This window comes from Sarcophilus harrisii, chromosome 4, assembly GCF_902635505.1.
Source record: "Sarcophilus harrisii chromosome 4, mSarHar1.11, whole genome shotgun sequence".
Lineage (NCBI taxonomy): Eukaryota > Metazoa > Chordata > Mammalia > Dasyuromorphia > Dasyuridae > Sarcophilus > Sarcophilus harrisii.
In genome coordinates this window covers 207003665-207017931 of record NC_045429.1, presented here as the reverse complement: position 1 = coordinate 207017931, position 14267 = coordinate 207003665, and the positions used below count along the sequence as shown (strand labels likewise).

The 14267-nt window shown below is 33.6% G+C and overlaps 1 protein-coding gene across 1 annotated transcript in view; it reads right to left on the bottom strand.

Moving 5' to 3' along the window:
- The window catches only part of MMS22L (MMS22 like, DNA repair protein), a 156726-nt gene that overhangs the window by 110515 nt on the left and 31944 nt on the right, over nt 1-14267 (bottom strand). Inside the window, exons 8-10 of the mRNA XM_003769307.4 lie at nt 11361-11491; nt 8442-8555; nt 6136-6312 (exon numbers count right to left, since the gene is read on the bottom strand). Coding sequence (XP_003769355.1) covers nt 6136-6312; nt 8442-8555; nt 11361-11491 — 422 coding nt within the window. The remainder of the gene's footprint in view (nt 1-6135; nt 6313-8441; nt 8556-11360; nt 11492-14267) is intronic.

Sequence of the window (14267 nt, the reverse complement as noted above, 5' to 3'; positions counted from 1 at the left end):
GATGGGAAAATTACCAGCAATAATAGAGATAAGTAAAATTTGCTTTAGCTTTCCTCTTGCTTCTGTATTATCTACCAAGAAGAATAATCTTCAGACAAGAATAGCAGAACAAAAAATGGCTACCTGGAAATTAAAATACGAAAGACTTATCCCCATGAGCCTTCTTTCTGTCACTTGTATAAGACTCTACATTTATCAGCTCTGAGCTGTGTCCATACTGGAATGTTCTGTCCTCTTCACCTTCATCTCTAAAATTATACATTCTATATACATTCTTCTAGGTCCTCTAATTGCTACTGTATTTTTCCCCCTTTCTGATTACTTTCATTTGCTTTGTATATATTTTATGGGTCTCTTCCATTAGAATATGAGTTCTTTGCAGGCAGGAACTATCTTTGCATCCTCAGTACATACTAAGCACAGTGCTTGCCACATAAGTGCTAAACAAAAGTTGAAAAACATTTACATAATGCTTTAAGGTTTATAAAGTAATTCATATTTATTATCTCATCTGCTAAAATGTTCTTAGTCGCCTAAAGTCATTTATCCCAGACAAATGACATTTTTAACATATTTAAAGAATTGGAGAAAAAATCCTGAATCTCTACTGGTTATCTTTCAAGGGACTTAGAGAAGGTACAGACCTAAAAGTAAGCAAGGATACTGATTTTAAAAAAGGGGGTGGGGGAAAGAGAATATGGGCGGGAAACTGTAAGAGGAAGCATATCAAAATGGCTCAGACTCAGAAAGACCTGAATTCAAGTTGTGACTATGTCATACATGTATCTCAGACAACTCTTTAAGCCTATGTATTGCAGAATTATTGATCTGAATTTGTAGAAGGATTTGAGTATCTTCACTAGGAAATTTCTTCACCAATGAAATGATAGGTCTAGACAAATAGATGTAAGTAGACAAGTAGATGTAAGAAAGAGAGAGAGAGAGAGAGAGAGAAAGAGAGAGAGAGAGAGAGAGAGAGAAGGTACAATTCAATGAGCTTAATATCAATTTCTGATAAAACTTTAGATGTCAAAAATGGTCTGTGAGCACTTACAAAGAAAAGAAGCAATAACTAAATTTAGATTTATGAAAAATTAGCCTTACTATGGAATTTAATATCTGAGTAAATAGAAGGAGGTTTCTGGGAATAGTGTCAAGGAGGGGGTGGAGGGACAAAGAGGCAAAGTCTATAGATACCATTAAATAATTGGATTTATCTTGTGTGTCTGTCTTGGACAACTAAATTAATCAAAAGCTTTGCTCTACAAATAGGGTCAGAGAAGTGGTGAGAATGATCTGGGGAAAGAGGCAAATTGAAACAGGGAATCATTAAATAATTGAATTTCACATTCTTTCCTTGGATCATTGTCTACTTAATAAATAAAGGTGTTGAAAATCCAGCCCAAGTTAAAGGTTGGTTAAGCCACATCTAATTGTTCTCAATCAACTAATAAGCAATTAATGTGCTATGTGTCACACTATCCAAGGACCTAAGAATATAAAAATTAAATGAAAAGTTTTAAGAAGCTTACAACCTACCTGAGTTTAAGACACCAGGACCAGAAAAACTAAATCCTAGAGCACTAAAAAACTACTACTTGTAAATGTAGGATGCTAGTGACTTTTAAAGAATTGAGTATAGAAAGGTTGCCATAAAATTCAGAAAGTATTAGAAATGGAAGCTAGCCTCTTTGTAGTGGCCAGAAACTGGAAACTGAGTGGATGCCCATCAACTGAAGAATGGCTGAATAAATTGTGGTATATGAATGTTATGGAATATTATTGTTCTGTAAGAAATGACCAGCAGGATGATTTCAGAAAGCCCTGGAGACTTACATGAACTGATGCTGAGTGAAATGAGCAGGACCAGAAAATCATTATATACTTCAACAACACTACTATATGATGATCAGTTCTGATGGACATGGCTCTCTTCAACAATGAGATGAACCAAATCAGTTCCATTTGTTCACTAATGAATAGAACCAGCTACACCTAGCGAAAGAACTCTGGGAAATGAGTGTGGACCACTACATAGCATTTCCAATCCCTCTATTTCTGTCCACCTGCATTTTTAATTTCCTTCACAGGTTAAGTGTACATTATTTCAAAGTCCGATTCTTCTTGTGCAGCAAAATAACTGTATAGATATGGATATCCATGGCATATCCATATCTATATGGATATGTATGTATACATATATTGTATTTAACATATACTTTAACATATTTAACATGTAACAGGTCTACCTGCCATCTGGGGGCAGGGTTGGGGAAGAGGAGGGCAAAAATTGGAACAAAAAGTTTTGCAATTTTCAATGCTGAAAAATTACCCATGCATATATTTTGTAAATAAAAAGCTATAATTAAAAAAAAGAAAAGAAAAGAAAAATTAAATTAAATTAAAGCCACCTATTGTAATATGAAAAAATGCTCTAAGTCACTAAGGATTAGAAAAATGCAAATTAAAACAAGTGTTGTTTATCTCAAGGAAATCATGAAGAAGGAAAAAGGTTCTACACGTGCAAAAATGTTTGTAGCAGCTCTTTATGTGGTAACAAGGAAGTGGAAAATGAATAGATGTCCATCAATTGAGGAATGGCTGAATGAGTTGTGGTATATAAAGGTAATAGAATATTATTGTTTTATAAAAATGATAAACAAGATGATTTTAAAAAGGCCTGGAAAGAGTTACATGAACTGATATGAGCAAAATAAGCAGAACTAAGAATACACTGTACACAGTAACAGCAAGAATATGCAATGATCAACTATAAAAATTTGGTTCTTCTCAGTGGTTCAGTGATTCAAAGCTATAGACTTTGGGCAGAAAATATAATTCAAAAAAAAGATCTTTGAAGATAGAATGTAAATCAACACATGCTTCGTTCACTTTTTTTCCTCTCCCATCATTTTCCCTTTTTGTTCTGATTTTTCTCTCCCAACATGATTCATAAAACAATATGTATTTAAATAAATTAATTAAAAACAACAATAACAAAAAAGGATAAAAGGTCATTTCTAGGAGTTTTTCAGAAAAACAGGATGGTTATTTATTTTAAAGGTATCAGAATAATAGGTTTTAGTGGAACAATGAGATGCCTCCAGAAAAAACCTTTAGCTTATATAGCCACCAAACATGGAAACGAAAAATAATAAATTGAGTGTCTGTTAATGAAACTAAACAAAACTATTAAACAATGTTCCAGAAGAGTCAGAGTTGGTTTTAAAAAGTAGATAAAGAACCTAGCTTCAGTGTTCCTGACATTTCTTTTATGGTGTTGGACATATGAAATGTTTTAAGGTTTGCAAAACTCTTTAGTTTATTTGATTCTCCCAACAAATCTTTGAGATAGATTCTATTATTTATTTCCATTTTAGAGACAAGAAAATTGAGGCTATAAGAGGTTAACTGACTTGCCTGTCAATCTGTTAATCTGTCTAAACAGGGAATGTTTAAAATAGGGTTCACATTCACATCATCTTAGCTCCAAATCCTATGCACTGAATCACCTAGCTGCAGCTTCATCTTTCCTCTCTAGATCTTGCTCAACACACTAAACATTTTTCTTTGGATCTTTTAATCATAAAACATATCAAAACAATGCTTAAAAATTTGCTACCTCTTATTTTTAAGGGATCTCAAGATACTAGTGTTGAGATTTATAGGTATGCAATATATTTATGATTTTTCTATTAAAGAATGCTTACAATAATTAAAACAAACACACACAGCCCCTCCCAAACTATCAAATCAGAGAATCTTAAATATAACATGTAAATGTTTCTTTATATGATCCTTTGATTCTTAATCTAGTCTTCTAAACCTTTTTTTCAAAATTGGAGCCTAATGGGTAGTGCTTGCTTGTGGTGGAGGTTAAGTTGCTAAGGAAACAGATTAGCTGCTTTACTAAAACTCCCATGTTCTGGCTTCTCCTGGCAGTGTATTCTGATAGAGCACCATCCTGGTCATGGTGCTAGCACTGCCAAAGACAGTCATAAAACTGGGACATTGGGCAGTCCATCAGGATCCTAGATCTGAAGAAAAGCCTTAGAGTGACTCAAATGCACAAGAGAAAATGTCTCCTCCTCACATGAGGTATAAGAGCCCATAAAAACCCTTATGAAAATCACAATGAAACTACTAATTGTGGAACAAATCTCTGTACTGCACTAGTGCACTTGTCTACCACTCTTGGATGATGCCTTGAGATTCTTCTTTTTATCTCCCAGGGATAACTTAAAGCCCTGTATGGGACTCTGCAGGGGTCTGTACTTCTCTCTGATCTTCAAAAAGGTTTTGTGGTTATTATGCAAACTATCTCTAGAATCACTGCTGGCTACCCACTGTCAGTGACAGTGAAGTGTTAATGCACCTCCAAAAAAGCTTCCTGTAGTCACTCTTAAAAGTCATCCCTTTTTACTGGGATCCAAACAGACTAGTTAGGTGGGCAACAGACCAAGACAGAGTTACAAGTACCTTCATTATTACAAGTTCATTAGCCAGTGACCAAGAGGTGGGACTAAGTAGCCTGACAATTGCATCTCCATGGATATGGAAAGACAAGTAGTCTCACTGCTATCTCCCATCTCTCCTGGAGTGACCAACAGTCAGGTCACTGAACTACATATTCTAGTTGTAGGAATCCTGTACCCTCCTTTGTTTACAACCATTGTTTATAACAATGACAATCAATTAGCGAGGAGCTAAATTGCTATTTCTTTAAGTTGTGATTCAAGAAGACAGTAAGGACTGGGCTGGGTGACTGAGGTTCAATGGGAAGGTCTTTCCTATCCATATTATAAACTGTTAACCATGTTTGGGACTAGGACCTTAGCGGCCATCTCAATATCCTGATGAGCACAGAGCACAGTGATTCAGAACTCAACTCAAGAGCTGTAAGTTTCAATCTCATGCCTCAGTGATTAATAACTCCTTGTTGAAGAGCCAAGAGTACTGTACTGATCAAGGTTGTGATTGGTGTCATTAATTGCCAGTATCAGGATAAGGCCTTTCTTTAAAATTTTTTTTTAAATTTTTATTTGCTTTATTTCTAATTGATGAAATTTATGAAATAAAATAAGTATTTCCATAACATAGTATAATTTAAAAAAGATAATCGCATATGAAACTGAAAAAATCTATTATGTATAACTTGTTATATCTTTTAAATATATAATAAAGTTAATATGTAGATTTTTCTTTCCCCAGTGATGACTACTATTAGAAATAAATGAGTGGATGTGCATACACACACACACACACATACACACACACACATATATATGTATACATTTATATGTGTAAAATCATTCTATATATATTTCTATATATGAGTTCTTTCTCTGGATATAAATAGTATTTTCCTTCAAATGTTTTTTGTGGCTAATTTGGGTATTTATAATAATCAAAAAGACTTATTTGCCCAAAATTTCTTAAAGGAATCCCTTCCTCCAATGGTCCAGAGAAAGCCAAGGCCTTCAAGGCAGTGTAAGTGCTTGATTTTTACTAAGTGACTGCATCACATTAAAGATTGAATAGTCCTCAGTCATTATCTAATCCTATTTCTTCATTTTGCATTATTAGAAGACTAAAGTCCAGAGATCTCAGCTGATTTTTCTTATGGTCACATAGCTAGATGGTTGATTAACCTAGAACAAAAGTCTCCAGTAAATTATTTAATTTCCAGTACAAGCTCTTTTCAGTTTTATATTAGGTAAAGTGGCTTTCACAGCACTTAGGCCATATTCTTGACTTTAAATATTTTGCCAGTAGCAGTATTCATAAACATTAACCATTCCTTTACTGAAATACTTACATTTATAATTAGAGTACTTTTTATGATCTAAAGGAAGAGTCTTCAAACTTATAAATATCTTTACTCTTAGAATAAATCAGTAAGCATTTGTTAGGAGCCCACTATGTTTCAGGTGCTGTGTATACAAATATAAAAAATGAAATAAATCCTGTCTTTAAGGAGCCAAAGCTCTGCCCTTTGTGATTACCACAAATGAACATAAAACAACATGTAAAACAATTCAATCACAATAAAAAGGGGTAGGAAAAGGGAGTACACCTACTTTATAGTTAAAATACACTATTTTGAGATAAAAATAAGAGGAATTAAAGTATTACCTTTTCATCTAGCACTCCATTACGATCAAATTGGTAAAATGATGCTAGATGAGTAATAATCCACCAACTAAAGCCCAATGGATCCTTGGAGGGGACAACAAGAAGAGAAGGTTGTTCTGTATCATTGGGTTTCTTAAAAAGATTCTTTAGAAGTTTATTCATCCATTTCCAAAAGGGCTATAGAAACAGAAATGATTCAAATGCAATTAAATTAAAACATTCTTCTAGGATCATGTATTTTGAGTTTTATAATAAAATTGTCATAAAAATATGAATGAAACCACTCATTATTCAGTAGCTTTGAACAGCCCTGAAATTATCAGAATTTTTCATTATTTAAAAGCAAGCAACTTCTCTAACCCCCACAGAAGAAAAAGCTGCAAGCATAGAAATTACATAGTTTAACGTACTGTATTTTGCTCACATCTAAAATAACAGAATGAAAAACAAATGTCAAAATCAAACCAAAAAAGACAATATAGTTGCATCTTAAAAAGATGGACAACACAATATGTATTATTATTTAATTTAAAGATACCTAAATGTTAAGATTTATTTGTAAAAAGTCTACTTGATTACTGATCCAATGAACCCAAATCTATTGAAAATATGAGATTCAAAACAAATTCAAAACAAAAATACTGACTAAAAGCAGATATGGCAAATAGGCAAACATGACAGTTAAAATTCAATGGTCTTTAGGGGGAGAAGTGAAGGAGACAGAAAATCTGCCACAGGTTCACCACCAATCTTTCTTCTCATCCTGCCGAAAAGTGAGTCTGGCTTGTCTCACACCACCCTCTAATTCTTCCTACAATTATTTGTATACACCAAACATCAAGCCAGCAAGAAGAGCCATTTTTCCAAACATATGCTAATAGAATCATTGTCCAATAGATAATTAGCCTTAAGTGCTTGGCTGTCTGACTCAAGTACACCTTTTAAGAGTTTCAGCCCTTTACATTGAACCATGTCACCTAAATTTCGAAAGGATGAGACAAAGACTTTTATCCTTATAAGGGCTGCAATGTGAAGCAATGGAACTGGTACTGGGCTAGAATCAAGAAGACTTGCGCTCCAGTTTGAACCCAGCACTTTAATTTCCTAGTGTGAGACCCTGGGCAAATCATTTAACCACTATTTGCTCCATTTCAATCAACTGTTAAATTGTTGTAATCATTCTCCCCTCCTTCTAGCTTGCTGTGAACATCAGAGGAGATAGTATAAAGCACTTAGCAAAATGCCTAGTGTACAGTAGGCACTTAAATACGTGTTCTCTTCATCCTGCTTGTCCAATATTATTTACATTAGAAATATTTGCCTAACCCATTCAAGCAAATTGTGGGAGTAAGAATTTTAAAGACAATATTTGACTTGGCAAATGCTGAATAATCAAGAGTTGTCAATCCTAATACTATTTGCTAAAATGGTATGGATAATGGTATAATGTGGTAAAAAATAGCATTAGACTTACAGTCTGGAAACCTGGGTTCAAATCTTACTTCCTCAATCTGACCAAGTCAATTAATTTCTATAAGCTCAATTTCCTTATTTATAAAATGGGGCTAATAAATATTATACTATCTTTCTCACAGGTTTGTAATGTTAAAGGTCACTTTTAATGGGGTGATCAGTTTCTCCATTTGTCCTATTTCGTATTCTGCCTTAAGGTTATGACCATCCCCTCTTAATAGTTGAGATAAAGGTGTTATAGACATTCCTTAATGTCATTAGAATATCAGTAACCTCCATCTATGAGGCTATCCCCACCTAGGTATCTGCATTATATCATTGTTAATGTTATTCCATAAAAGCCTTACTGTCCTGATACTCGGGCTAGACTCTGAGATGATCCAATGGGATCCACTGGTCCCAGTATTTCTCTCCATTTAATAAACTATCGAATTGGTCTCTAATCTCTGTCTTGCTCAGTTTCTTTTAACATTACAGGTTGTTGCATCCAAAGTTGAAGTACTCAATATAAATAAATTCAGTATAGTATTTTGCCTTTTCTGTGATTGTTGTGTGCTTGCTTTTTTTCTCATGTTATTTTTCTCTTTTGATCTGGATTTTTCTTGTACAGCATGACAAATATGAAAATAAGTTTAGAAGAATTGCACATATAATTACTTGCTATCTATGGGAGGGGTGAGGAAGGATAGAAAGAAGAAAAATTTGGAACACAAAGTTTTATAAGCATGAATGATGAAAACTATCTTTACATGTCTCTTAAAAAATAAAAAGCTTTTATAAGAATAAATAGATAAATTCAATATATTAAAAAAAATTTATGAACTATAACTTACTTCTGTGTGACACCCTTTACTTCTATGATCAAGAAGCTGAATAAGCAGGACCCATAATTCTTTGATGCATAAGCAGGGACAGTGGTGACTTATTAAAGCTTCAGAGGGCCTAACCTGAGAAAGAAAATAGAAAAATAAAGCACTGGATAACAAAAAAGTAGGATTCATTTTCTCCTATTGCTTTTAAAGAAAAAAATATTTTCTCCATTCCTCAATTTGCTTTGATAGAAATAAGGACTGGGTTAGTGGTTTTGTGGGTGTGATGAACTCTGGGTTATGAGTACAATTCTGAACTTTCTCAGTCAAACTCTTACAGAGTTGCCTGAGGCATTGAGAGGTTAAGTGACTTGGCCTGGATCACAGCCATTATATGTAAGAGGTAAGATTTAGAATCAATTCAACTGAATTTAATAAACATTTAGTATGTGCCAGGCACTATGCTAAAGAGAATCAGGGAATCTGGTTTCCAAGGCCACCTCTTTGACATACCATACTGTCTTTCAAAACTTTTAAAATTTATATCCAATTACGGAATAGCCTAAAACAAAATGTACCATTTGATAATTTCTAAAAGAAATTTCCAATACACAGCAAAAATAATTATATAAACAAAAGATCAAGTGTGCATTACTGTCAAGCTTTTATCAAATCTGTCCCAATATTATTTATTCAGTCTACCAGAATGAAAAAGGACTTTGAATGAAAAGAATGAGATAGACGGGAAGGATTCAAATTTGTTGACAACAAAAGTTGCCAAACTTTTTATATTAATGTATGCAGTTTATAAAGACAATGATTCCATCTTATGCAATATTTCTGCAATATAAAAATATCTTTAATGACTGGTAGTGTAGAAGTATGTATACACACATATTTTTGTAGGAAGAATAATTAAACTTTCAATGTTTCATAAATCTGTATTTCTGTAAATCAGTAGGAGGCAGATGTTCTTTTAACATGATGGATAAAAGCTATTTTAATGGTATGGTTTACATTACTGTTTTCTATTTAATTACAGCATGAATTATTTCAATTATAAACATGAATGTATTCATGTGGATTACCTTAAAAGAACACATGTGGTTAATGCTTATAGGCTTTCAAGTAAAAGCTTAGACATAAAAAGACATAAAAAATCCTAACTATTATATTAAAAAAAGAAAACCATTAAGGGCAAAAAATTCCTGATCTATACAATACTTAGACCTAAATATATGTCTAAGATTTAAAATTAAGCGATCTTCAGTACCTCAGTGGGTCTGTGATGATCTCATCTACATTCTTTGAAATTAAATGATAACAATTTATAAATCTGAGAATAAAACCTGTCCATCTCCTGAAATTAAGTCAACAGAACATAGTTCTTTTTAACCACTGATTGCTATGCAAACAAAGCCATTAAATTTTACTGATCTACTGTATTAACAAAAAAACTGTAATACTACAAAACGTATGATCTCTTTGTGAATTCAGACTTTTTATAAATCAAGTCAAATCTCTCAAAGCTGGTCAGCCATCTTTGTTCAACTGCTTCTCACTTATCTCATCACTAGATAGCAGTGTAGGAACACATCATTACAGGACTATACTAACTTATTTCAACATTAGTGACAATCCCCAAACCTTAGATGTTTCAATACTTTTAAGGTTTTTCATTAAATAACATGTCAGTTTTATTGTTGTTCAAGGTCATTATTGGTCAGAAGTTTATAGACTCCAGAGATTTAGAAAGTTGAGTGAAAAGTAATTATGGAAAAGATTGTTGGGGAGGGGAGAGGGAGGGCAGCGAGGGAGATGGGAGGAGAGGAGAAAACAGAAAAGAAGAGGCTACAGTGTTATGCCACAGTTCTCTTTAACTGTCCTGGCTCAGTTTCCCTGCACTAGTTTCCCTTGTCTCAGTTTCCTTAACTGTTCTGTCTCAATCCCCTAAGCTGTAAAAACCCACTCTGGTCCATTAAGACTGAGGACTATTTGCTCTAAGGTTGTAAATTGTTAATGCAAGCAAGATAAACAAGAGAGTAGACTTTTTTCTGTCCTCAAGAATTTACAATATCCCTCTAAAATATTCCAAGATACCTCACTGATATCTTTACCTCTGTGTATTCAGACATCCTGTCTCTGGATTTTTAGGATTTATGGTCTCCCCCCATCCTGACAGAAATTTTCCCGTGCTTCTTACCCCTTCTTTGTTTCTAAAAGGTATTTAAGAAGTTGGGTTTCTCCCATTCCGCTGGAGGCTGGTGACTGGCGGCTGTATGCTAGCTGCTGAACGCTGGATTCTTTGAGATGACAGTCTCCTCCAGCCCTGGGAGCAACATGGATTCCTTGGTCCCAGTATATCTTTATCTCTGTCTGACTGGATAATTTGAGACGAGAGTCCTGTCTAGTCAATTATACTCTCCAAATAATAAAATATTTTAAAAAGCTCTCTAATCTCTCTCCTGCCTCAGTTTCTCCGGCATTACCACAGCAGAGGAGAGGAAGGGAGATTTTTTTTTTCAAATCTACTATTCTTACCACCTGCCAAGATTTAACATTTATGAAAAGAGTTGTCTTGATGAAAGACCATTCTAAAGCATTAAATGGAAAATTACCTTTTAACCTTTCATATAACTGTCCAGTTAACTCTCAAATAAATCTACAGGCATTCTGTTTTGTCTTTTGAGAGATGGAAGATCTTTTTTGTTTTAATTACTAGCATTAAGCCTCATTCTGAGTCTAGTACACTTGGTCTTTAATATAATTTTGTTTTTCCCATTCAGCTGTCACAAAGTACTTAAATAAACATCATGGGACTTGCAATACTGTAGACAAATTAAATATTTTGGACTAAGTACCTCTGTATAAATGGAAGCAATACACCAAATAAAAAAAACAGTCCTACACAATCAAAAGGATGAGACACTTTTATACCATTACCTTGGCATACCTACTGACTGACAAACTCATCAGGTCACAAAGGAGATTTTCACAATGTTCTTTAAACAGGCTGACGCTGGTCAAATTCTCACCAACCATATTCATTAACTGATAACTATACACAATTTGTTCTAAAAAACATGAAAAAGGAAAATCTTTTCAAAATGTGTCCTACTCAGGGCTTCTAAAACTTTTTCCACTCATGACCTCTTTTTGCCTGAGAAATTTTTACAGGCCCCAGGCACACAGGTATATAAAATAGATACTCAAATCAAACATTTGCTTATCTCATGATTTTACAATCCCCGCATTCAGTTATGAGACCCCATGTGGTGTCCTGACCCCCAGTTTAAGAAATTGTACCTTACATTTTGGTTCTATAAAATTTCCTTAACAGAAAAGAGTAGTAAATTTACTCCCTTTAGCTACTTCTTACAAATACTATATTAATTGGTTTTACAAAAAAAGATACAGTTTGAGGATATTCTTTGCTACTAATACATCAGTATTAGCATTACCAAAAGTTCTTTCATATTCTGTTTACAGATGTACAGATATTTCTATATTCTTAAAGACATTTATCTAAAATATTTGGTATAACTAAAAGGGCTTCAACTAGTCTGTCAGTCAACAAGTATCTGTTAAGTGTCTAATATATTTCAGATACCATATCAAGTTTTAGGAATACAAAGAAAGGCATAGGACAGCCTATATTCTCAAAGAGCTCATAGAGTATGTGTGTCAATAGCTATGTAAAAACAAGAGATAGATAGGATTAATAACAATAACAATAATCACCAGTCAAGCATCTACATAAGCTATAAAGTTACAAATAACTTCACAAATATATCCTTTTTATCTTTACAAAAATCTTGGGAAGGTAGGTACGTAATTATTCCTTTTTTTCAGATGAAGAAACTGAAAGTTATTTGCCCAGGGCAACAAAGCTGTTAAATATTTAAGGCTGAATTAGAACTTCCTGACTCCAGGTCCTATTGCCCTATACACTGTGCATTTTATTGCCTCTCTTTTAAGATGGGTGATGACCAACAAAGCAAAAGGCAGCATTAAGTTAGGATTTTAGTTGGGACTAGAAAGAAATCAAGGAAAGCGGAACATTGAGATTAGAGAAAATTTGAAGCGTGAAAGACAGTCAGTGAAAATGTTCAACCTGGGAAATGGAGACGTGTCTCCTATGAAGAAGAGGAAGGAGACTAACATCACTGGATCACTGAGTATACAGGGGGAAGTAAGATGTACGAAGACTGGAAAGGCAGAAGAAGTCAGATTATGAAGACCTTTCAATATTTCATCTTCTTTAAATTATAATTCATTCTAAAAAATGCACATTGACCACAAACTGAATTACAGAAATAAAAACAAACTGAAAAGTAGACACTAATAACAGCACCATAATACAAGTCAATATTCCAATCAGTGATGCTGAAGAGGGTAAAGTTGTGCAGTTCTATGAAGTGCCACAATATCTTATAGAAATAACACCAAATAAAAAAGTCACATTCATGAAAAATACTGGGAATGCTGAAGTAGGAAATGCAAACAACACTGGAATACAGGCAAGTTTGGCTTTGGAATACAAAATGAAGTAGGGCAGAGATTAATAGTTTTGTCAAGATGACTTGCTGGTCACAGCAAACACCATTTTTCATCAACCCCAAAGGTGACTCTACATAGGGATACCCTCAGATGGTTAATATCTAAATCAGATTGATTATATACTTCACAACCAAAAGTGGTAAAGCTCTCTATAGTCAGTTAAAATAAGACATGAAGTTGGTTGTGGCTCATGATTTTCTTTTTGTAAAATTTAAATTGAAGAAAGCAAGAAAAATCATCAGACTTAGGTATGACCTAAATATCATCCTTTATGGATATGAAAAAAAGGTGATAAATACATCTGATAGAGTGTTTGAAGAACTATAAACAGAGGTTCACAATATTGTACAGGAAGCAACAAAAAATATTCCAAAGAAAAAGAAGAGTGACAAAAGCAAAAAAAGCTGTTTGATGAAGTTTTTTTAAATAACTGAGGAAAGAAGGAAAGTAAAAGGGAAAAAAAGAAAAGATATACCCAATTGAATGCAGAATTCCAAATAGCAAGGAGAGATAAGAAACTTTTCTTAAATGAGCAATGTAAAGAAACAGAAGAAAGCAACTGAATGGGAAAAACAAGAGATATCTTCAAGAAAATTAGCATTATTAAGGGAACATTTCATGTAAAAACAGTTATGATCAAAGACAAAAAATAGTGAGAACTTAACAGAAGTAAAAGAGATTAGGGAAAAGTGAGAAAAATATACTGAATAATTATATAGGAAAGATCTTAAGATCACTTATCTAGAACCAGATATCCTAGAGAATGAATTCAAGTGATCTTTAAAAAGCACTTTTAACAATAATGCTAATGAAGATGAGAAAAGTCTTGGTAAGCTATTTAAAATCTTAAAAGATGATGTTATTTGGAAAACTCAACAATGGCCTAGAGATTGGAAAAAATCAATGATACTGCAATCCTAAAAAAAGGCAATGCCCCAAATTGTTCAATATATTGAACAACCAAATTACACATGCCAGCAAGGTTACGCTTCAGATTTGTCTAATGAGGCTTCAGCAATATGTGAACTGAAAATTTCCAGAAGAGCAGACTGGTTTTCAAAAAGGCACAGGAATTAGAGATTAAATTGTCAACATTCATTGAATTATGGAGAAAATAAGAGACTTGTAGACTTGATTCTTCTCAATAGTTCAGTAATTCAAGGCAATCCCAATAGACTTTGGATAGAAAATGCCATCTGCATCCAGAAAAAACTATGGAGATTCAATGTAAATCAACACATGCTGTTCACTTCTGGTTTTTTTTTTCTTCTCCCATGGTTTTTTCCTTTT